The sequence below is a fragment of the Prionailurus bengalensis genome, chromosome C1, assembly GCF_016509475.1.
Source record: "Prionailurus bengalensis isolate Pbe53 chromosome C1, Fcat_Pben_1.1_paternal_pri, whole genome shotgun sequence".
Lineage (NCBI taxonomy): Eukaryota > Metazoa > Chordata > Mammalia > Carnivora > Felidae > Prionailurus > Prionailurus bengalensis.
Window position 1 is genome coordinate 140,509,541 of NC_057345.1, and position 25,166 is coordinate 140,534,706.

The 25,166-nt window shown below is 43.9% G+C and overlaps 1 protein-coding gene across 1 annotated transcript in view; it reads left to right on the forward strand.

The window, feature by feature from the left end:
• KIF5C (kinesin family member 5C) overlaps positions 1 to 25,166 on the forward strand; it is a 164,562-nt gene that overhangs the window by 111,362 nt on the left and 28,034 nt on the right. The window contains exons 15-23 of the mRNA XM_043576656.1: positions 260 to 406; positions 6,791 to 6,979; positions 10,244 to 10,361; positions 12,622 to 12,698; positions 14,032 to 14,141; positions 16,458 to 16,559; positions 16,786 to 16,846; positions 21,763 to 21,834; positions 24,455 to 24,559. Of these exons, the coding sequence (XP_043432591.1) occupies positions 260 to 406; positions 6,791 to 6,979; positions 10,244 to 10,361; positions 12,622 to 12,698; positions 14,032 to 14,141; positions 16,458 to 16,559; positions 16,786 to 16,846; positions 21,763 to 21,834; positions 24,455 to 24,559 (981 nt within the window). The remainder of the gene's footprint in view (positions 1 to 259; positions 407 to 6,790; positions 6,980 to 10,243; positions 10,362 to 12,621; positions 12,699 to 14,031; positions 14,142 to 16,457; positions 16,560 to 16,785; positions 16,847 to 21,762; positions 21,835 to 24,454; positions 24,560 to 25,166) is intronic.

Genomic DNA, 25,166 nt, shown 5'->3' on the forward strand with positions numbered 1-25,166 from the left:
CCCTTTGGGCTTTATTTTTTAATAACTTATTTCACCACCCCAGAGATTGTCACATGATATGTCGATGCAACGTACCAGGCCATGACAAATTCTCCTTTTTTCTCAGAGAATGCAGTGTTCCACTATAGTTCAACTTACGTTGAGATCGCATGAAATGATAAAAGAACTCCATTCTACATTATGTTGTCATTCTTTGTAGTACCGTGGGTATGAATTGATGGGCAGCTCTTTTAATTTGCTGTTAAAATGTGTTTTTCAGACTACATTGACAACCACACAGAGAGAGCTGAGCCAGCTACAAGAGCTTAGCAACCACCAGAAGAAGAGGGCTACTGAGATCCTGAATTTGCTGTTGAAGGATCTGGGGGAGATAGGTGGAATTATTGGCACCAATGATGTGAAGACTGTAAGCCAGCCCTTCCTTTTGCCCACCCCCCACTCCCAATCCGTGCTTATAACGTGTGATCCTAAGCAAGCGGTGTCTGTGTTTTATTCTCCTAAGTATCTAATGCTCAGTACAGTGTTTTGCACCTGCCACCTACTTGTTACTATTTGAACAAATGAACCAAGGGCTGAATGAATGACTAAGAATGACTGGGTTTGGAAAAGAAGAAAAAAATTACCTTTCAAGTAGAAGAGATGTCTTCAAATTTTGGTTGGCTTTATGCAAATTGTGTTATTTCTCAAACTTATATGCCAATGTCACAGAAGTTTGGAATTGGATAGGTTAAACAACACTTCTAATCTCAGAATTGTGTTTCTCTTTTTCTGTGAGAACCCAGCAGAATGAAAATTCCCCAACCAATTGGTATGAATTAGGAAAGCTTTCAGCTGAAAGTAATAGGATTCTAACAGTGGCTTAAAAAATAAATCCACATTTAATTATTCACAATATGAGAAGTCTAGAATTTGCTATTCAGGTTGTGATCTGCATCGCCTGGGAGTTTGTTGGAAACTTGGAGTTTGTACAGACTCTCAAGCCCACTGCAGACCTACTGAAATTAGAATCTGCATTTTAACAAGATTGTCCAGGTCATTCTAACCTTATTAAAATTTCAGAAGCAAATTTTGGTCCAGTGTCCCAATGATGTCAAGGATTCAGATCTTTTCTTTGTTTCCTTTCTGCTTTTGTTAGCTTGTTACCTTTTTACATTCTTAGAATTTTGTCTCGTGGTAGCAAGATAGCTGCTATGGCACCGAGCATCGTATCTTCGCACAACCACATCCAAGGCAGGATGGGTTGAAAAGGCAGCCAGTTTCCATCCAGGATGGAATTATATCCCAGAAGTCCCTGATAGATGTCCCCTTATACCTTACTAGCCAGAATTGGGTTACATGGTCACCCCAAATTGCAAGGGAGGCTGGCAAAGCAAAGGGAAATAGTATTGCTGTAATTGGCTTCAACGAACCGTGATAAATCCCCTGGAGTTGTGCACATTGGTGCTACTGACAGCAAGGAGTAAGGGAGGTGGGAAGAATGGGAGTGGTATGAAGTTTTCCATGAGCCAGGAATAGAGGGACAAAAGAGCGTGTGTAATGTTATCAGGCAAGAATGGTTAACAATTGCCGCGGTATAAGGAGATCGAGATTTTAAAAAATGGCTTTATTAAGGAGGTATAATTGACATAAATTAAGCTGCAAATATTTAAAGTGCATAGTCTGAAAAGTTTTGACATATTATACGCTCATGAAACCATTACCAAGTAAGATAATGAGCATATCCATCACCCCCAAAAGTGTGTGGGACTGTTTGATCTAATCGTTATGCTAAAACCACACTGTTTTGATTACTGTAGCTTTATGATAATAATACAGCACCTTGTACAGAATAGCCATTGATAGCTGTGGTGGATTTTGGCAAGCCAGGGAATAACATTATATTGTTTAACGTCTACTTCACAAGGCCCTAAAATCAAATTCTTTGAGGTTAGCCCTTTAAAAGGCTGAATTCTACCTCAGCCTTTATGGGCACACTCAGGGTTTGAGTTGGGATTGTTAAATACTAGAAAAGGCTCCCCAGATTCCTTCTGTTTATAGACATTTCTGGGAAACATAGAAATCCCTTCTTAGATGACATAACAGATCTAGGCTTAGAGTATACAGCCTTTTGTAAACCTAATCATTCTTTCATAGAACCTCTCTTGTAACTGCATATCTCATGAATCTTTGCAAATGAATCTAATTTTAGCACTGAATTCTCAAATACTACAAGATTAACCCTATTAAGACCCAGTTTGGTGATTTTATATATGGGGATTTAATTTTTAGAAGCATGCTGGCTTTGGTGTTGAGCTATAAACTTCTGAGATTTGGGTGATTAAATGGCCCTTGCGATATGAAGGTGGAATTGATTTATGAGAAGTTGGTGCCTGCTGCTGATAACGATAAGGGAAGATATTTTTATGCTAAGTTCTAAAATAGAGCTAATGAGAAATGCTAATGAAATCAAGAAGTGTCTGGGTGCTTCGGCATTAAAAAAAGAGTCCTTACCTTTGGGAATCTGAAGTATGATTGAGATTATTTTTAAATGCTCAACTGGATGTTTTCCGGATATTTTTGGATTCCAGACATTGGATGCCTTAGTTAATTTCATTGATAACTAGTTATTTTCATTGATAACTCTCACTCAGAGAGCATCATATTCTTAATCATTATGAAGTTTGTTTTTTCTTACAGTTATGATTTAATCATTAGGGCAATGAGAGCTAAAGGGGAGGGGTTATGGGACTTTGGGCAATTTCACTTCACTTCTTGAGGCTTCACTTTCCTGATTTGTAAACTAATGAGATGAGCCCACATTATCTTAAAGGTTGTCAGCTCAGAAATGTCATGAGTTATACATATATTTTTTAAATCTGTATTTTGGGTATGGAGTATTGGTTATGAGTATTCAACTAAAGTAATTCTTTTATCTAAAACAATGATCAGATCAGGGAAAACTTTGTCAGTGATCCTGTTTTCTGTTCCTGAAACCCTATTCAGTTCCCACAGTCCCTTCTTTTTTTTTTTTTTTAGTAATTTTTAAAAAATATTTATTTTTTTTTGAGAGAGAAAAAGACAGAGTGTGATTGAGGTAAGGGGCAGAGAGAGAAGAAGGCACAGAATCTGAAGCAGGTTCCAGGCTTGAAGCTGTTAGCACAGAGCCTGATGCAGGGCTTGAACTCACCAACTGAGAGATCATGGCCTGAGCCGAAGTCGGACGCTTAACTGACTGAGCCACCCAGGTGCCCCCAACAGGGTCCTTCTGGTCGTACCTTGGGATAAGGGGAAAAGATGTCCTCACTTTAAGAATACAACAGGCTCAGACAGCAGGGAAATAGAAGAACCCACATTTATCCAGCTTAATCATGTCTTCAAATGTTTTTAGAGTTCAGGCAATACTTTGTTTAGTCAGCAAAATGAGACCAACAAATGATGCCATGAGCCTAGAGTTGACTTTATCTGGGTTTATTAGTGAGCTTCCTCTTCTTGTCTTGTTTACCAGGCTTTCTTTAAAACAAAGATTTCCAGAAGTCTAACCACACACCAAATAGAAAGTTGAGGCAGATTAAATGAAAGGGATTGGATTAACTGCCAAATTTTCTTTTGACTTTGGGTCTGGGGAGGTGGAGATGAAGAATTTTAAGCATCAGGGACCCTGCTATGGCTGAGCAGAGAGGAGGATAAATGCTCCAGATCCTGGGCCTGATCAACCCTCATCACCAACAGCGCCACTCCCGTCAGCCTCTTCAACACAGCCTTGGGTCTGGAGGGTCCAGGGTTTCGGGGTCCCAGCCCCCAGCCAGAAAGGTGGCCCCCAGGAAGTCTAATGTCTCCAGTTCCCTCCTGTCCTTCAAGCTCTCGGAAGCAACCGCTTCCAGCCTTAGCTGTGTACTGCACTAACAAAGCAAATGGACATTTCTGGGCATTAAAAAAAGAAGAAGAAGAAGAAGCAAAAAAGGACTTCTAGTCCCATTCTGACTCTTAGGTGTTAGAATGTGAACAGTCACCTCACCTACCTTTTACTTGGCCTTGAGATGGCACCTTGCGTAGTCACTCCATGCTCTAGGGACCTGGAGTGGCGGGTATGGAGGTGACTTCTAGTAGGCGGGCAGGCAGCATCTCATGCCCATGTGAAGGCAGTCTTTTCTTCTGGATTAGTCATCTCTGTTGGATCATGCAGTTTAGTGTGTACTGTTGGAGTCATTGTCAAACCCAGGGGAGAGTTATAAATAACACTTCTTGATTCTCCTTTTTTTTTTTTAATTTTTTTTTAACGTTTATTTATTTTTGAGACAGAGCATAAATGGGGGAGGGTCAGAGAGAGAAGGAGACACAGAATCTGAAACAGGCTCCAGGCTCTGAGCCATCAGCACAGAGCCCGATGTGGGGCTAGAACTCACGGACCATGAGATCATGACCTGAGCCGAAGTCGGACGCTCAACCAACTGAGCCACCCAGGCACCCCTCTTGATTCTCCTTTTTGAAATAACAGTGTACGGGGCTTACTGAAAACTTTACATTTACATGACTGAATATATGAACTCTTAAGTGGCTAAAACAAAACAAAACAAACAAAGCAAAAACAACAAAAAGACAACCTGATAGTAAAACCATTTGTTTGGAGTATTGTTTGTTTTTTGTTTTGTTTTGTTTTGTTTTGCTTTGTTTTCATCAGACTTAAAACCTTTTAGACCTCCTAGGACAAGAGTGGGCTCCAGAAGTTATGGTTCTGGTTTGGGGGAAAGAACATCCAGCTTTCATATTGGAGGAAGCCTATTATTGTATATACTCTTTTACTCTTCCCCAGCGCACACATCTGGGCATGGAGTATACAAAGTGTCCTCGTCTACAGACAGAGCTGGAGAGGAGGAAGTGCTTGTTCCCTTCCCAAAATGCCATAACTGTTGGTTCAGTGTTTTTCCATGAGAAGCTGGTGTAGGTTGTGAATTCCACATGAAAGAGATAGATGTTCGCTTACCTTTCTGGTAAGCTGGACCACCTGGTGGTCATAGGACATACCTGGTGAGGCTCAAGAACAAGCTTCTCATGTCTGCTCCACGTTGGACCAATCACAAAGGCACAACAAAACTGCATGGAAAGATTAGGGGTGTTTCTCATCCGTTATCTCCATGCATGCTATTGGGTTGAAAAAGTAATGTGATGAGGAATGGTGTTGGTAGGCAAATCATTATTGGCAGTCGGAATTATAATTGGCTTAGCAAGAAACTCCATTAAAATAAGATGGTAGATAAGATTCTAGATTTTCGTTCTGTTAACATAGATTCTGCTTCGTGTTGATTGACACTGGAGTCATTTAACAAATACTGTTGTGGAATTCCTAGGGGAAGGTTGACCCCAGTTTGCAGGCGTTGACTGCTGTCTAGTATACTTCCTCTCTGCTACCAATTTTCAGGACTGATACACGAGTCCATATTCTAGCTCTTAAATTTTCACTGAAAAATCATCATATGATGAGTCAATGACAGCAATACTGACAAAAGTAGGCAGTTGTACTGTGGAACATTAAAACCATAGTTGGAATCATTGTCTTTAGAACCAATTGAAGCCTCTATTTGTGGGCTGGGTACTGGACAGCTCTCTTGTTTTCTCCTGAGGTGCTAGGATGCCCTCTGGTGGTTAAACAAAATATGCACACAGTTACTTTGCTTATTTGGTCAATTGCTCTTCAAGAGCATCTTTGCCTCTCTGCCAATGAGCTTCTATCCCAAGTACCTTGCTTCAGTTTTTGTTTCCAGTTGAGCTCTGAAACTCAGACACCAAATATGAGATCGTACAGGAATGCTGGCTGTCAGAATCTATCTTTCTAAAGGTGGATTCAGACTGTTAAATTCTCAGGTAATTTTAAATAATGCAAACTAAATTCTTGTTTCCTTAGAAGGGGTAGGCACAGAGGGGTGCCTGGGTGGCTCAGTCGGTTAAGTGTCCGACTTCAGCTCAGGTCATCGTCTTGTGGTCCATGAGTTCAAACCCCGCATCAGGCTCTGTGCTGACAGCTCAGAGCCTGGAGTCTGATTCTGTGTCTCCTTCTCTCTCTGCCCCTCCCCTACTCAAGCTCTGTCTCTCTTGCTCTCAAAAAATGAATAAATGTTAAAACGGGGGGTGTAGTCACAGAGATGGAAATACTGATTGGTAGTAAGTGAAAAGTCATGTAGGAAAACCTTCATTTGGTAACAACACATTCTTACTAGATTTTTTTTTGTTTAATTGAAGACTATATAGAAAATCCTTTTTTGTTTCAACAATTGCTTATAGAAGCATATTCACGACATTATTCTACTTCTCTGTCTGAATAGCAGACTACAGAGAACATAACTGAAATTTTTATTTGAGTTCTTATAGGGACTCAGAGTCCCCTTTAGGAACACTGGTGCTTGTAGTTATTCTAGAAATGTAAGGTATAAGACATTGAATGGAATACCTCATCAAAGTTAGCTCTTTTTAAGTATTCAATGTCTTTCCTCCGATATCATGTCTTTTATCTTATAAATTAAATGTAATCTAATTTTTTTATTAAGGATTCATTGATTAAGGATTATATTCAGTAGAGGTTTTTAAGTCAGTCTTCCCCGAGGTTTCAGAAAACTTGGGGGATACACACACACACACATGCACACACAGTGAACATACAAGTAATTTTTAGTGATCATTTTCAGCTTGTGGTCCTATAATTAGGGATCCTTAATCAGAAATCCAGAGACATGTTGAGGATCCGTGGACAGATTTTAGGGGCCCCATGAAGCTCTGGAAATTGTAGGCAATAGTTGAGCATATTCCTTCCTGTGCTCAGTTGGCAGATGTGAACGGAGTCATTGAGGAGGAATTCACCATGGCCCGCCTGTATATCAGCAAGATGAAGTCGGAGGTCAAATCCCTGGTGAACCGCAGCAAACAGCTCGAGAGCGCCCAGATGGACTCCAACAGGAAGATGAATGCCAGTGAGCGGGAGCTGGCAGCCTGCCAGCTGCTCATCTCCCAGGTAGGTCACCCCTCTTCCCCTTATGTCACTCCCTTGACCTCTTGAAATCTGCTTCCTCTGTGCTCTTACTGGGACAGTACACAATTGGGTACACGATAGGGATAGTCGGTGGACTTTGCTTTATGTAAGACTTGTCCATGGCCTCCCCAGGCAATGAGAGCCCAGGCTTATTCTTAAGGCTAGATTTTGTTGTCTGAATTGCACGAATTCCCTTCAATCCCTTTTTAAAGGATGTGTCTACATATCCCTAACTATGTGTGGATACAGAGGTAGGTAGGTAGAAATCTGTAATGAATGGATGAGATTGGATAGAATCTAAATCTCCTATCACCTAAGGCAACATTGCTTCATCTTTTAATCCCTACCACAGGTCCAATTTAATATGTGAAAACAGAAACTGTTGCCACTACTGCTATTATTAATAATAGTGGCAGGTAACATTCTATTGAGTGTTTACAATGCTCCATACACTGCACTGAGCACTTTACATGCATTATCTCACTTGATCTTTAAAAAAATCCTGGTGGGCAGGTTTTATTATTTTTTTTCTTATTTTTCAGATAAGGAAAGTGAGACTCAGAAAGATTAAATATATTCTGCCCAAACTCATATAGCCAGTGCAAGGCAGATCTGGGACTCAAACCAAAGCTTGTGTGAACGCAAAGGCTTGAAGGGACTTTCAAGCCCCGGGGCACGTTTCCTCTGCCCTGGGAGTAAGACTGCTCTTCTTCTCACTGGAATGGCATTTTCATTTTAGGGAGGTGGTTTCAGAAGGCGGCAGTCTAGTTTCTGGTCTGCCACTGATATCTGAGCTGGGTGTTTGGGGTTTGAGGCTTCTGTTGAGTGGTATAGGGAGAGCTGCTCACTGCCTTACACCAGGCATTAAAACAGCTGAAATCATTTGCAGGAATCTGATACCAGCATGGAGTGGAGCATCAAATAATACTGAGAGGTAGACAAAGCATACTTCATTCTGGTATGCTTGTAAACACAGCAACATGTAATCATAGAACCAGCTCTAGCCGCCTCGTGTCCCGCCATAGTAATCTAAGAGACGCAAATTAACGCATCAAGTTTCCATTTTATAACTGATGTAATAAGCAAAAATGTATTGAAAAGATTATTTAGTGCTGGTGTGTGATAGTGAAATTTATGTACATTGCTGAGAAAAGTATAATTGGGTCAGTCCTTTTGGAAAGCACCTTGGGAATCAAAAACCATACAAATGTAAGTCCTCTGGTGCAGGAATTTCACTTACGGTATTTTCACTGATAATGAAAATGCAAAAATTTTATTTTATATGTTATCATTTCCTGATTAAAATATGAAAAGCCTGTATGGAAGATGTTAGGTGCAATGTTACTTACATTATAATAAAATAAAATATCCAAATACCTATTGACAGGCTGATAACATAAAGTTGCATGGGAGAATGCTATGTAGCTCTTACAAAGAATTTATGAAATTCAGCCATTTGAAAAGTTTAATTATATAAAGGTAAACGAAAATGAAAATGCAGAGTTATATTTATGCTTATGCCTTGCAACTTTATACAATATGCATTCATACAGTTAAGATCAGGAATAGTCGATAAGAGTGGTTTATGGGTGAAATCTTGCTGGACTTGCTTTATTTGACATTTTTATGATTTAAAAAACTTGAGAAAATAATAAACGTTAGGGCATGATATCCAGGTCACCTGTTACACTGATAACATGTGATTTTGGAAGGTCCCACCCCTAACATTTGGAGACGAAGGCAAGAGTGCAAATCGAGGTCCCTCAGTCTGCACCCTGCTGTCTCCTCTTTTCATCTTGACACACCAGCTTCCGTGTCTAAGTCCCTTCTGCACTGTCTGTGAACTGGTGAAACTGTATCACTGTCAACTCTAATCTGTATAACTTGATGACAGAAGCTGCAGTGTCAGCCCTGGGAGTGGGCTTTAGGGCCACTGGAGTAGTGAGTTTCTGCATTTCCAGTACCCAGAGTGTGGTCTAGAAGGAGACATGGGTCCTACATGGCACACCCCCTTAGCCTACAGACTCTTGGCTCAGTGGAATGAGTGTAGCCAGAGGCCAGCCCACATGGGGTGCTCTAAAGTATGGGGCTCAGGATTGAGGGCTCAGTTGTCCAGGTCTTAGAGTGACATTGACTTTGGGCATATGAGATCAGAGTCAAGAATATTTGAATGTTTCAGTGTTACAGGATACCTACGTTAGTGCTTTCTACATTAGCGACCAATGCAGCTTTCTTTTGGGTGCTGCTTTGTGGTCTCTTACAATTTACACAAAGCCAAATATTCAATCATTATTTCGTGGGGTAGGTAAGACCTTGGCTCTTTATTTTCTGACACGATCTAAGGAATCTGACAAAATATTTCCAGCTAAAATGCTATCATCTTCTTCGTTGACACTCATCCTTTTCACCAAAAGCTACACTTATAACATGACTGCTCCACCTGAGTCCATTTCCCAGAGGTTATTTCATTAGATTAGAGCTCATTCTCCAGGGTTTTCCTTCCTTAATGTGAACACTGTACATCTTGAGGGAGGAGTGTCTACCTATTTCCATCTGCTTAGAAGGGCCAACTGTCTTTATTCAGTCAATGAGCTCCCATTCATTCATTGGTCCCACTAATATTTATTAGGTATCTACTCCATACCCTCATGGAGCTAACAAGTAGAAAGAAATAGATAAGTCATGTAGAAGTTGGGTGCTGTAAGAAAGTGTTGGGACCTGAGTGATAAGGATTCTGGGAGGGTAGGCAGGAGCACTTCCTCAGGAGAGGAAAATGTAAAATGCAAGGTCCCCGACACAGGAATTGGTGTGCTTGAGAGACAGAAAAAGAAAAGACCCAATGTTTGAGTTCCGAAGACAGAATCCACAGGTGTTGGTTCAAAGAATGAAGCCCTCTTCCCTACACATTTTCCCAGTCCTTTCTCTCTAGCACACTCTGTTTTCTACAAGGAGACAAACCAGCTTGGATGTTGGCATCTCGCTTAAGTGGATGGTGAGGAGGGGGATGGCCATCAGAAGGGTCCGTGAGGAATGGGGCAGAGAAGCACAAGGAAGAAACAGAGGACTGTGTTAGTCTGTGATCCCAAATCCCAAGCAGAGGGCAAATATGCATCCTTTGGGTGTTGGTACTCCAAAAAGGGACCCAAGAACTCCTCTGTTGCATTTTCCCATCAGACAGTCCCAGGAAAGTCAGGATGGCAGTTATGGTCACTCATGCCTCCTTTATATCTATTTGCTTATTTAAAGCATGAAGCCAAGATCAAATCCCTGACAGATTACATGCAGAACATGGAACAGAAGAGGAGGCAGCTGGAAGAGTCCCAAGACTCACTTAGTGAAGAGCTGGCCAAACTCCGAGCCCAAGGTAAATAATTGACTACTTTGCAGGTGTTGAGCTCTCGACCCACATCAGATACTCTCTAGTTGGCTGAACTCATGATGTTTAGTTTTGCTCAATTACAGCACTTCTAGATCTACTGAAAACAATGGAATAATTGTGGGGTGAGCAGAAAGAAAGAAAGAAAGAAAGAAAGAAAGAAAGAAAGAAAAAGAGAAATATCTAGAAGACTGCCCCCACACAATATTTGCTCCTCTTCCCTTTTTTCCTCAGTCCACCCTGCTTCCCGAGTCAGAATCCTCTCTCTTTTCTATTTCCTGCCTCCAGTCTGTCACCATGGCCTGTCCATTTGACCTGCCAGATGCTTCTCTGCTTCTGCTCATCTCTGCCTTCATTTTCACCATCCTCAATCCTAATTAAGAGTTGTGGCTACATCCATCTACGGACAGTCCCACCCCATCTTCTCCTGGCCAGCCACCGTGTTGCTTCCCAGCGGACTATTCTAAAATCACTTTCTATCTTGTGCCAGCCCCATGCCTGTGCCCCTTCCATGGTGTCCCGCCGCTCTTAATATAAGGTCTGAATTTCCACCAATGGCTACCTTTACCTTTATCCTATGAACAAGCTCTTCCCTTTGCCAGGCAGCCTTCTGATACTCTTTGCTTAGGGAAGTGCCTGACACATAGGAAACACTCAAAAGATATGAATACATAGAAGACATTCAAGAGAGGTAACTAGAAATGCAGAAGCCAGAACAGGATTAAGAATGTATGCATTGCAGTGAAATGGACCACACGTACTATGAGCTGCAATGAAAATTGTTAGTCCTTTGAGGAAAGCATTTTGAAAACAAATATTAATAATCGTAACACTTTTTACACCTTTTGATCCTCATATCTCAAATATTCATTGCAGAATTCCTTGTATTAGTGGGGGGAAAGAAAAGGAAAGGAAAGGAAAGGAAAGGAGAGGAAAGGAAAGGAAAGGAAAGGAAAGGAAAGGAAAGGAAAGGAAAGGAAAGGAAGCCACCTAAATGCCCAACAGTTAATTGAGCTACGGTATGTTTTTTAACAGAACACGTATTAGTGAAGTATGTGGAGGCTGTACAGCCATGCTTACGATGCATCCTTAAATTAAGTAAAGATCATAATATGCAATCTTATCTTCACTGTGGTTATAGCATGTAGGAATCAATGGATGCTTGTGTTCCAAGGCCTGTGGATTAATATTTAAAACAAAAATGGTTTTGATAGGGTAATAGGATTGGTGATGATGCTACCCTGTGTTTATTTCCCTTATTGTTAATATAGTCACTTGCTCAGTAAATACACTTTGTTTCAAATGCCAAGGCAAATTTAAAAAGATCAAGAACATCCTCACCCCCGCTATGACCTTGTAATGTTTTCTTCATGTGATAATGGATGAATGTTAGAGACAGAGTGTTCCCCCTAAGACTTCACACAGAAAAGAACTGTTCTCTCCTGTAAATGACTTCTGCAGTGGGGCCACTGAGTAGAAATAAAACAGGGGTGAGAAGATCTGAAATAAAGTGGGGCAGACTAGATAGAAAGCATAATGACTTGAAAGTCACTGTTTTAAACCATTTTGCTCCCGCCCGCCATCCCACCTCAGCCTGCCATGGTATGCTCAGGGAGTGGTCCTAAAAGCAAGAATAGGCTGGGCTGGCTCCCCCTGGAGTGTGCCATGCAGCAGCCCTGCCCCAAATATGGGGCTTTCCTGTTTAATCTGGAGAGTATTATTTTATATTTCTATTTTCTCTCTTCTTAGCCTTAGATTATGTTTACCTGCTCTAGATTCTTAGAGAATAAACAGCTTACCCATGGGAGGTAAATTAGCTCTTTCTGGAACTCTAATAGTGTCATGAATCCAAATGCCACTAACATTCACATGGTACTTTGTGATCTACATAGCAGGTTAATGTGTACTGCCTCGGGGCTTACTCACTGAGGCCAGGTGGGGACCGGTTGTCCGAGGTGTGAGGTCATAACCAGCCAGGTTGGTTCTGACCTAGAGTGGCCCACTCCAAGTTAGCACCTGTCCCCGATAGTCGCCCCTCCTGCTGGAGCCCTCCTCAGCCAGAAGTCCTCCTCCCAGTCTTGGATACATACCATGGGGTGTAGTCGGTGATGTAAGCTCACGTTTCACTCCGTGGCCATTCTTCCTTTTTTTTTTTATCTTTTTTTTTTCAAGTTTTTTTTTTTTTTTTAACTTTTGGATGTGAGTCCTACCAGTTAAATCTTAAATCATCATTTAAAATTCAAAACAGAAAAAATGCACGAAGTCAGCTTCCAGGATAAGGAAAAGGAACACCTGACCCGACTGCAGGACGCCGAGGAAATGAAGGTGTGTATGCCACCCCTCCCATGGAGCCCAGCACGCATTCAGACCGCACTTTCTTGTTCTAGGGAACTCTGTCTCCTTCAGAGATGTGTGCGGCAGTGCGGGACGGGGAGGGGAGTGGGGGTACCGATGCCGGGCAGTCGGAGCCGTTCTCACGGCGTGGCCCGGCGTAGGACTGAGATGGAGGTGGAGTGTCCAGAAACCCCACGACGTCCGTAGTAATAGCCACGTTGCTTTGGTACGTGTTCCTTCCCCGTTCCTGGTGCAGAAGGAAAGAGCAGAACCTGCCTCCCCCCTCCAGCCCCCAGTCCCTACATGAGCCACACTGTTGAGGTTAACTTCTGAAGAAGTGTTTGCCCTTTCTTTGAATGAAAGAAAACATTTCTCCTCTTGACATTTTTATTTTCTCATTTTTTTTGAATATTGATTTTATTTTCAGGAGAGTGCAAGTAGGGGATGGGCAGGGAGAGAGGGGTGGGGGGCAGAGGATCCAAAGCGGGCTCTGTGCTGACAGCGGCGAGTCCATAGTGGGGCTCGAACTCACAAACTGCAAGATCATGACCTGAGCCAAAGTCAGATGCTCAACCCGCTGAGCCATCCAAATGCCCCCTCTCCTTGACTTTTTAAAAGAAGCACTCCAAATTTCAGTTTCCATCTTATACAAAGAGATCTTTATGTTTGGTCACATGTAAAGTAGTGAAGGAAAATGTAGGATGAATGACTGGGAAATAAGATTTTTAGGTGAATAAAGTGAGATATGAGAAAATGTTGAATTTTACTTCATTTTAGGCAGACTACTAGTCCCTTTGGATGTGAGCCCATAGTCAAAACAGTGCCCGTGGTATGATCCTGCCCCAGGCTCACCTTGATGGGCCCCTCTCCTGGTTTCATATGGCTTTGGTGAAGAGCTCTCCTTTGAACATCACCACAAATCTGTGCAGTGGGCAGGACTGGGGCAATTATCTAAATTTTACAGATGAGGCAGTGTAGCTCACACAGGTTACATGGCTTGTCTGAGGTCACCTGAGTAGTCAGAGGTCCATGCCCTCTGACTGACTTGGCTAGAGAAGCCATGTAGCCTGGTGAGCTGTAGAAGGTCACGGATAAAGCTTTTTATTTAATTGATGGACTGATTTGCTCCCAGGGCCCGCTCTGTTTTATAATAGATCTTTGGGTTTTGTTGTGCCAGTACGACAAGGCGGGTTCTGGGGGCCCCAGTTTTGGGACCTGACAGCCGAGGGATGTAGGGTAGGAGGCAGAAGCAATCCAGGGCTTGTCATAGTGTGGGCTGTGAGCCAACGAGTGGATGACACATCTCTGCTGGTCTGGCTCGCAGAAGGCGCTGGAGCAGCAGATGGAGAGTCACCGGGAAGCTCACCAGAAGCAGCTGTCCAGACTTCGAGATGAGATCGAGGAGAAGCAGAAAATCATCGATGAGATGCGGGAGTGAGTCGGCCCAGGGGCTCTTGGGATGTGGGGGCAGGCATGGCGTCTTCGGCCAGCCTGGAAGGATGCGGCTTTGAGCTGAGGTCTGCTCACCTCGCCCTGTGGGCCTTGGGCTCTGCCCTGGGCCGCAGTGGGCTACACACGCGGCTTCCGACGTCTGTTTTCCCATCTGGAGCTGAGCCTCGGGGGGCTCTGCTGGGGCAGGTGGCAGGCGGGTGCAGCCGTCCTTCCTCGTGCCCGAGGAGCTGGGGTCATGTTGGTGACTCAGCTGCCCTCATAGGTGGAAACACCGTCTGTATGAAAAAACATATTTAAAAAAAACCTCAGTTGGTCCTGACTCCGGAGTTCTGATAGGTTAATAAATCCTCCAGAAAAGATAGTCAGCTCCTGCTGCCGCCTCACCCGAACTCATAAATGCACCCTGCACAACCCTGAGCCACCTGGTCACATGTGCACACTTTGTAGGGACCTGTATCTGTGCTCGTGGACCTGTGGCATTTGCCGGAATGGCTTCATTGCAGCTTGTCTCTGGGGACAACCCCCCCCCCTTCAGGGCCATTTTCCTGTCCTGTCACGGCCACTGAAGAACCCCTGCTCCATAATGATCTCTCCCCTCTTCCTCTCTTACCTTCCTGCCTCATTGTCAAAACAAGTCACCAAGCTGGGAAGTACTTTCAGGATCCTTTCCTTGAGGGTTCTTAACATTTTTGCACAGTGAGTCCCTTGGCAATCTTTGAACCCCTTGGCAGAATAATATTTTTATTTGTTTGTTTGTTTGTTTGTTTGCTTACTTATTTATTTATTTAATGTTTATTTTGAGAGAGAAAGAGAGAGAGAGAGAGAGCAAGCACACAAATGAGGCAGGGGCAGAGAGAGAGGGAGAAAGAGAAAATCCCAAGCAGGCTCCATACTCAGTGTAGAGCCCGACACGGGGCTTGATCTCACGACTTCGAAATCATGACCTGAGCCATAATCAAGAGTTGGATGTCTGACCGACTGAACCAACCAGGTACCCCTAGAATAACATTGTTAAATACTACAAATAAAAGATGCCGGAAAACAAAGAAAACCAGTTACGTTGAAATACATTTCCATTCGCTAACACCTCCCCCGCCCCCTGCCCCCTGCTCATTGCCCCCAAGATATAGACTAAAGGCTCCTTCCACTCCCGCTTTCTGTAGATGAAGAGCCAGATTTCTATATGGGAGTCAAGGTTAAATGAGTTACTTAGGGTCACACTGCTAAGTAGGAATCAAACTGAAGTTAGAGTTTAATTCTCCAGGCTACTGATCCAAATCGCTCTTCAGTGTCTGCAAGCTGCTCGCACAGCATATTTGCATTTTAAAAGAGGAGAATGGTAACGAAGCAAAGTGTAAGTGTTGTGATCCTGGGCTCTGTGCATACTGTCTACCGAAGGCAAGCATTCGTGTCGTCTTTCCTCTCCTCGTTTTGAACCATCCCCGTGCTGTTATTCAGGTTGTTCTTTCCCCTTCAAGCATGTCCTGTGTTCTTTATTCTGATTAATCACCCTTGACATGTTTAACTGGAAGGGGAAAGGAGGGAGGGAAGGAAGGAGGGAAGAGGGAGGGTTGGTAAATGAGTTAGTCAGTAGGTGTAGAAGTTTTGTTGGCCTGTGCCTTTCAAGCAGACTCTGAGTTTTTCCTTCAGATAGTGTAGAGTCTGTTCCTTTACAGATGCACAGGCCTGGCCATACAAAAGATTTTGTAAATACTGCATGCAAATGTTGACAAAGTGCCCCCAACCAGATGGCGAGTTTCCCTTTTGCAGCAGCCCCTGGGCTTTCTTTGTATTTTTCTCTCTCTGTACCCACTCCTTGAAGACTTCACACAACTGTCCCTGTGTCAGCCAGGAATTTGGACTTAGCAAATGTTCTCAGATCATCGGACTAGAGAGGCAGGGAAGGTTGAAATGGCCAAATAAGGTTTCCCGAGTGTGGGTGCGTGCCGTCTGTAGGGCAGACAAAGCAGAATTCTTCTGACTGTGCTGTCTTTCTCTGTTTTTAAAATATCGGCCCTTTTCCTATCTCATTATTTTCCCCCCAAAGCTCTTGCACAAGCCAACTATAAATATATTCTCAAAGCCTTATGTTTCATGCCTCTGAGATGTTCCCAGAAATTAGTTTCCACTTCGGCAGGGAGGAAGCTGTGAGGTTGTTCTCTGATCCCTCAAAATCCTCTAGAATTGCCGCCTTTATTGCTCAGAACTAATGGGGTTGGAACAGAACCATGTCTTCGGCTGGGTGACTCGGAATTTCAGACTAATGTGGACTGTATTGCTTTTTCCTCTCAATTTCAGTTTGAATCAGAAGCTGCAGCTAGAGCAGGAGAAGCTCAGTTCTGATTATAACAAGCTGAAAGTGGAAGACCAAGAGAGGGAAATGAAGCTGGAGAAGCTCTTGTGAGTGTGCTTCAAATGTTTCCCCGGCTTTCTCTCCTCCCCGCGGGGTCTCCGCAAGCCTGCATCCGTGATTCAGATTCCTAAATATTACGGTTAGGTTGGGCCAAGGCTGTTTGTGTGCGTTGGTTTGTTTTGTTGATTTATCCGTAGGTGCAAATGGAAATCTCTGATGCCCTTTTGGTGGTTCATAATTCCTTTTTTTGTTTGGTTTTGTTTTTTGTTTTAGATTGCTCAATGATAAAAGGGAACAAGCCAGAGAGGACCTCAAGGGGCTGGAGGAGACAGTGGTATGTCAACATGTTTCCCAATTCACTGTCGTCTCAGAGACCTGATGAGTTTGTGATTTGTTGCGTTTGTTTATCCTAAAATATCACCTGTGCCCACCTTTCTCACATACCGTCTTAGACAAAACATTTAGGCAAATTCCATATATTTAGATTTTCCATTTAGATAGAACATTGTGTGGAAAAGTGAGAATTGTAGAATTTGTTCCCCAGCTCTTGACACAATGATTAACCATCAGTCTGTCAGTCCGTCTGTCTGTCCATCAGTCCATCCATCCATGCTTAGTGCTGTGACCATGCAGACCCTGAGTGAGAATTAAACTGACTTGCAAATCAATGACTGCAAGTTTACAGGTTTTGCACACTATAGCTTTTTTTCCATTCAACATTCAAGAGCACCTACTAAGGGCTGGCATTCTTCTAGGTGCTTGGGTTGCATCAATAAATGACAAAGATAAGATCCTGGCACTTGTGAAGCTTACCTTCGGCTGATGGGGAAGACAGATAGTGAATAATAAGGGAGGAAATCATGACCTCCATTAAATGGTTCTGGAAAGTGCACAGGGTGGTTGCTGGCAGAGGTCCCATGAGAAGGTGACTTTTGAGTAGGAACTTGAAGCAGGTGAAAGGGCAAGACTGGAAGGGCCTTCCAGGCATAGGCAATAGCCCATGCCACGGCCCTGAGGTGAGCCCATGCCTGGTGTTTTGGAGTGACAGCAGGGAGGTCAGTGAAGCAAGGAGGAGCTAGGAGGTGGGCACAGAGAGGTCAAGGCAAGAGCAGGTGTAAGCTGGGAAGGGACTTGAGACTTGCAGGGTTTGGGGTAGAAGAGTGACAGATCAGAAGGGCTTATTATTTGGAATCCTGGTTGTTTTTCTTCATCCTGCATCTGAATTCATGACGTTTGTCTCCACTGGTTGACTTCCATTTCAGCTGCTCTGAGGGCCCTCGAGAGGCCTTCAAAGTGCCACACACAGCCTGTGTTTGAAGACAGACCATCCCAACCTAGGCTCTCAGTTTGGTGAAAACATGTCCGGTCATTTAGATACAATTGTTCAGATAAAGTCATACATTTTGATTCCACTCATGTGTCATGTGAATTTATGTGGTATTGTGCCTATCCAAGAATCTAGTGACCCTAGGCTGTAGGGCTGGGCCTGGTTCTGCACTCTGGCTTCTGAGTTGATGTTAGTTGCCCCTTAAAGCCAGGTGGAGGGACTCAGGACAGAAGTCCTGGTGCAGTCCACTCAGGACAGAAGTAAGATGACTGTATGCAAAGGATCTTAGGCCTTTCCAGCATGGTGGAGAAGATGGTAGATGGGGCTGCTGGCTGTGGGGGAGACTGAAATGAAGCTGTGAAATTGCAGAAGTGATACTCACAGTTATAGATGATTGTAAAAATTCAGGAAAGTATTGAACTTTAAAATGGTACCGTATTCCCACTAGCCAGATATAAGTGACGTTTCAGTACCTTTTTCCTTTCCACCCGTGAACTGCCCCTGCCCCACTCGCTCACCTGCCATACCTGCCCTTCATGCCCTCCCACAGGTGCTCTCTCACGGTCACACTCACACTCGTGCAAAGTCACTTGTCCTCTCGTGCACTCTGGCGCATGCTCACACCCCACAGTCTGCAGTCCCTTCCTCACACTCGCGGGCATTCACTTCCATGTTCTCGTGTCTGTGCACTTCCTCGCGTGCTGGCCCCTCCCACCCTCACACTCACCCATGTGGCTCTTCTCTCTTGCTCTCACTCAGCACTCACATCACACACATTACGCACATTCACATTTTAAACCCCAAACTGGAACCTCATGGCATCTTGTCACTTAACCTGCCCTCGGAACCTTCCCTAAACTGTAACTGTTCTTCAGGAACAGGCTCGCTGCCCTTGATTGACCTTCCTAGAATTCTCCTTAGCTCAAGGCCTCTTCTGGCTTGAGTATTTGGGCAAGTTGGGTGGAACCTGCTGTCCAAGGGTAGGAGTGTGAGGCCCACTCCAGCAGATGACGTTGGAAGATGTCGAGGCAGCCATGGAGCTTCGGGGCTGGTCGTCTCTTGCTGTGTTGATGGGCCTTGTGTTTTCGCCTCTCTGGTCTCGCCCTCACTGTCCCCCATGACAGGAAGCTAAGCCTGCAACTTTTACACAGAGGGCAGCAGCCTGTAACATGGACAATTTGAAAGAAGGTAGTCAGGTAGAGTGAGGAAATGATAATCTGCTGGTGGAAAATTCATTGCTGCAGGAAAGCCAAATGATAGCTGCCTAAGCTTAAATGTGCAACTTGTAAACTATTTAAAATTTTTTTTTTCATGCTTATTTATTTTTGAGAGAGAGATAGAGTCGAGCAGGGGAGGGGTAGAGAGATGGAGACGCAGAATCCGAAGTGGGCTCCAGGCTCCAAGCTGTCAGTACAGAGCCCGACATGGGGCTTGAACCCACAAACCATGAGATCGTGACCCAACCTGAAGTCACATGCTTAACCGACTGAGCCACCAGGTGCCCCATCTTGTAGAATATTTTATATTTTAAACATCTTGAAGCCTGTTCCTTGTACCTGCCCCTCCTGAACTGCTGAATTCACCTAAGAGCAAACAAAAATGAGATACAGTTGCCAAACTCAGGACTCCATAGTATTTGGTACTTAAGCCCCAAAGAAATGTCTGGCCCTTTGACAAGGCCCCGTGTCTTCTCTTCCCATTTCCCTTTGGTGTAATGGCTTTTTTTTTATGGAAAATATTTGCTGTGATTACAGTTCAGCCAGGAATAAAATCCCTGAAGCAGCAGAGAGAGCGTACAGAACAGGGGCTGGGGGTCTGAGCTCTGTGGGCAGGGGCCTGAAACAGTGTGTCTGCATAAACGTGGGCTCTGAGCTGTGCCCCTGTGCCTGCGCTGGAAGGTGGCTAAGCCTTGGACAGGTCTGATGGGCATTGCATCCAGAATAACAGGCCTGCTTGGCTTCCTGCAGAAAGGAATTTGCCACATCTGAGGAAGGAATTGACTTCAGCTGCTGTTTATTTCAACACAGAATTGCAGACTTGGACCCAGCAAAAAGACCTTAAATTAACACAGAACTGTTATTCCAAGAAAGTGTTTTTGTGTCTTTATGGCCTGTTTCTTTTTAAAAAAAATTTTATAATGTTTATTTATTTTTGAGAGGGGGGGAGGGGCAGAGAGAGGGAGACACAGAATCCAAAGCAGGCTCCAGGCTCCCAGCTGTCAGCACAGAGCCTGACACAGGGCTTGAACTCATGAACCACGAGATCATGACCTGAGCCGAAGTCGGATGCTCAACCGACTGAGTCACCAGGCAACCCCCTGCCACCTTTTTAAAAAAATTTTTTTTTCTTTAATATGGCCTGTTTCTTTTTTTCTGTGAGCATGTGTGAGCTGCATCCCTTGACATTCTGTGTTAAGTCAACTTCGACAAATTAAAAAGTATAAATGTAAGTTTATCTCTCTCCTCCCTTAATAGGAAAATATTTTGCAAGGAACTAATCATATCTCCTGTAGTAAATATATGGAGAATTAAATGAAAGTAAATAGCGTGATATTCTGATCTTGTTAACAAAGGTCACCAGGTTTGACTCAGACCCTTGTCCTAGCAGTCTAGTTCCTAAGGGCTCATTTGTAGAAAATAATTCAAAATGAAGAAAAAAAATACCCCCAAGAAGTTAATTACAACATAACAATATTATAACAACAGAGGGAAACAGTAACAAAAGTATACGATAAAAGACTACTGAAGAAATGGATGTCAAATATGATGCATCAGTAAGTTAATACTAACTAGTGTTTACCGACCATTACGATGTGCCAGAAACTGTTGTAAAAGTTTTATAAGGATTATCACATTTAATCCTGACAACTGTGAGGCAACTAGTATATTTATCCTCATTGTACAAATAAGAAAACTGAGGCACAAGAAGGTTAGGTAAGTTGCCCAGGGTCACGTGGATAAAAGGCCCACCACCTGCTTCATCCATGAGTTCCGTGATGTAAAGCAAACGAACATGAACTGAGACCAGCAAGGGGTGTGGAAATATGAAAAATGTCAGTTAGGATGGGAGAGGTTGTGGGTAACTTTCCTTTTACACTGGCGTTTTGTATAATGTGTACGTGATAAACTAGAGGAAAAAAGGAATCCCTTCTGGTACAATGCAGCCTATTAGGAATTTTGGGGAGAAACTTTTTTTTTTTTAAGATTGTTTGTTTGTTTGTTTGTTTAAGAGAGAAAGAGAACAAGTGAGGGAGGGGAAGATAGGGAGAAAGACAGAGAATCCCCAGCAGGCTTCGTGCTGTCAGGGCAGAGCCTGACGTGGGGCTCGAACCCACAAACTGTGAGATCATGACCTGAGCGGAAGTCAGACGCTTAACTGACTGAGCCACCCAGGTGGCACATGAGAAAACTTTTGTTTTTTAATGTTTGTTTGTTTGTTTGTTTATTTAGAGAGAGTCCAAGCAGGGGAGGGGCAGAGAGAGAAGGAGACAGAGGATTTGAAGCAGGTCTGCACTGACAGCAGAGAGCCCGACATAGGGCTCAACCTCAAACCGTGGAATCATGGCCTGTGCCAAAGACCTTACCCATGAGAAAGCTTTTCAACTTTTGTTTTTGAGGGGAGAGAAAAAGTGCTATTTAGAACTCAGCAAATGAGTAGGCTTTGTTCTAGTTTACACTTCATTGTTTGAGTTCCCGTCTCTGGCCCTTGGGATGCTCTTGAGACAGTTAAGGGGGTGGACACAGCTAGTGAGAAAGTCAGGGAAGTGTGGGAGCACTGTGGCCTTACTGGCGGACTCATAGAGCATGTATGGACAGGTCTGGGTCATTGGGTCAACCAGATGTTGATGGTGTGGCACCAAATCCGTCACGAATTCACTGTTTCCCCCACCACCTAAGTGGTATTTTAACAATCTTCTCTTCCAGTCTCGAGAATTGCAGACTCTTCATAACCTCCGGAAACTCTTTGTCCAGGATCTGACTGCCCGGGTCAAGAAGGTGAGTTCTCTTTTGTGTGAACAGGACTGAGAAGAAAAGAAAAGATGGCCAGAAAGAATCATTTTCAGTTGAAACATCACTTCCTTAAATTGGGGCTGGTTATGCTTAAAAATGAATTACTTCAAGCCAGAGAATGTATTAAAAGAATGTACCAGAGGCAAAACAAAACAAACAAACAAACAAACCAAAACCAAAACCAAAACCAAAAAAACCAAAAAACTTGGGAATATTTTTCCACCTGATTTTTTTCTTCTTAGTAAAAGGAAGTTATAATCCTCTCCCTGGCCCTCATTTCAAACGAGCACATATTTACCTGGCCGCAGTGTGAGAGCTGCTGTGCATGATGCGGGGAAAATCCAGAGGGGTCTTGTCAGGCAGAGTTGCCCCAAAGCCTGGTGAGCAATGCCAGAAACCTGTAGCAGTTGGAGGCGAGAGCACCCTGTTTGCCTGTGACGAGACCATGAGGGGCTAGGTCAGAGTGTGTGAAGCACCCTGACGTGTGTCTAATTTGTTCTTCTTGACACCAGTGTAAGTGGTTCTTACTGTTCTCTTGTTAGTGGAGACAGGCTCCGAGGTTAAAGAACTTGCCCAAGGTCACACAGCTGGAAGAGCCAGAGGTAGGATTGAATCCAGCTCTGTGTGACTTCTGAATCTGGGCCTCTTTGATCCTCACACCTCACATGGCGATCTCAGGGAGTCAGCGTATAGCAGATCCCACAGCAACTTGTGGAAGTTTCAGGAAGGAGGGAGAGGTGGCAGCAGTGAGGGGACTGCTCTTTAAAAATGTTTAAACGTGATGGAAGAGGAACAATGGTCCATATGCAGATGTGCAGTAGGACGGAAGGAAGGTGTATTTGAAAGTGTGTGTGTGTGTGTGTGTGTGCACATGTGTCTGTGTGAAGGAGCCAAGGGAAAGAGGTGAAATACATAAGCAAAGAGGAAGTGATTCATGGGGTCAGATCTGAGAGGGATGGAATTAATAGCACAGATGGACATATTGGGCTTGGTATAAGGGGAAGGGATATAGTCTCCCAGAGAGGAGTAGTGGAGAAGTCAAGATGGGAGACATTGCAGGAAAATGCATAACAGTGGAAAGATGCATCCAATGATGCATCGATCTTCTCAGTTAATGTGGAGGCTCAGTCCTCAATGGAGAAGGAAGGGAAGGAATGGCGAGGCCACAGAGCCTAGAGCTGGCGCCAGCAGCGTGGAGCAATTTGTCAGGGATGAGTGAAAGGATTGCTGAGCAGCGGTGTGAGCGTCCAGCTGAGGCTCAGAGCATGAATCTGCCGTGGCCTCTGACAACTTGGTTCTAGCGAGTTTGGGGACCTGCAAATGAAAACAAAGGAAGGCAGAGCCTGATAGGAGAGTCCAAGGGCTGAATGGCAGTGGTGGGGCAGGTAGGTAGTGACCACAGGCATCAAAATAGAAATGACTGTCAGACCTGGACCAGGTAGGCAGGAGAGGCCAGAGCACAGGGGACAGAAAAGGAGACTGGGGAGGTTAGGCAAGATCTGAAAAGGCTTAGTCAGAGGGAGGAGGGGGTCCAAGGAAGCTTAAGATCAGACTTCCCTGATTTCATGATGTAAAACTCTCGAGGAAGGACCTAGTTTTATTAGACCAGTGACTCTCAAAGTGTGATCATCTGGCCAGCAGCCTTGGCATCACCAGGATGCTTGCTAGATTCTCAGGTTCTCAGACGCACCTCAGGTCCACTGAAGCAGAGACTGGGGCTAGGGCATAGCAATCTGAGTTTTAATAAACCCATCTGAGTTTAATTTCCTTCTGGGTGAAATTTGAGAACCTTGGATGTAGATGGAAGAGACACGGGTCTGAGATGCATGTACAGCTGTTACCTCTCAGAAGGAGGGATGGTGGTCTTGTCCATCATCAGATGGCACAAGCATGTCTCACCATTTTGGGCTCCAAGATGTGCTTATACATGTGTTTCTCAACTTATCTGACCACTGAGCGTGGCCCTGCCGGGAGGGAGGTTTCTGTCAATCTTAAGATCTGTTGAATTTCCAGAGTTTTTCTGGCAACACCGTGCTCAGATGCCATGACTAGTTTGAAGTAGATTCATTAAGTAATTTCATGGAATCGGAAGCTCAGGCGATAAGCACAGGCCATTGAGACTTCCCAGCAGGACCACATACAATTGCCCTCAGCTTACTGACTTATCTCAGTTGGGATATTTGAAATTAAATTTCGGTCTTGGGTTTATATTTTCATACTGCTTCTTCTTATGAGTTTTGGAACAGTTCTTTTGAAAAAGAAAAGTCTATTTGCTCACCTGCAAGAGAGAGGTGAATCTCACAGGGCTAATCTGTATCTTTCAAAGGAAGATTGGAGGTTTTGTTTTGTTTTGTTTTTCAGTTCTCTAAAATATAACACTCGTGAAACCCTTGACACGGAGCAAGGAAATTAATTGGGAAGGTCATTGAGTCTCAACTTTCAGAACCTCTTTTTATTTTCACTTTCAGAATAACCTTTGGTGGGATTGGGGTTGTTTTTTGTTTTTTTTTTTCTTTAAAGAAGATTTAGAGTGTTGTCCACCTTATGCTGGGGCTGCGGGCGGGCAGTGTGCTGGCCTGCCCGCTGACCCCTCATGTTGGTGCAGAGTGTAGAGCTGGACAACGATGATGGAGGGGGCAGTGCTGCCCAGAAGCAGAAAATTTCCTTCCTGGAAAATAACCTGGAGCAGCTCACGAAGGTTCACAAACAGGTAGGAGAGTCGTGCCAGCTTCCTTCTGCTTCTCATATTCTCCTGGAAAGAAGCCCCGTATTGTCCTGGAAAGATGTGGCCGCAGTTCTGGGAGAAGGCTCTGACATCGAAGGCTAAGGGACTCTGTCACCACAAGACGTTAGTGCCAGACTTGAAGTCCTTTAGTCTTCAGTGACTTCCCTTATATATAAAATTCTTTTGTCAAAGGCAAATGGAAGGAATTGAGTTTGAGCTCTTGGGCTTTGGGAGGTGGGGTGTTCAGAACCCTGTCTTTCTATCCTGTCTCCAGTCCCAGCGTTGGACCTACAGGCTGCACAGAATGTCAAGTGAATGCCATGGAGCTGGTTCAGGCCCCTTGTTTTTTTACAGATGAGGAAACAGACTAGGACTAGAAGTAACTTAATTCATTTTCTCTCTGCTCTGTCGCCCTATTTATTGAGCACCCTGTCAGGTTCTTACGATGCTCTGGACTTTGTCTAGAGGGACAGCAAAGTTCACGGCCAAGCCTACTGGTGATCTAGGTGGTTGTCTTCTCTCTGTATAAATGCTGGAATGTTCATGTTTTTCCTAAATCCTAAAGATTTGGGCTATGATAAAAACAGTCCAA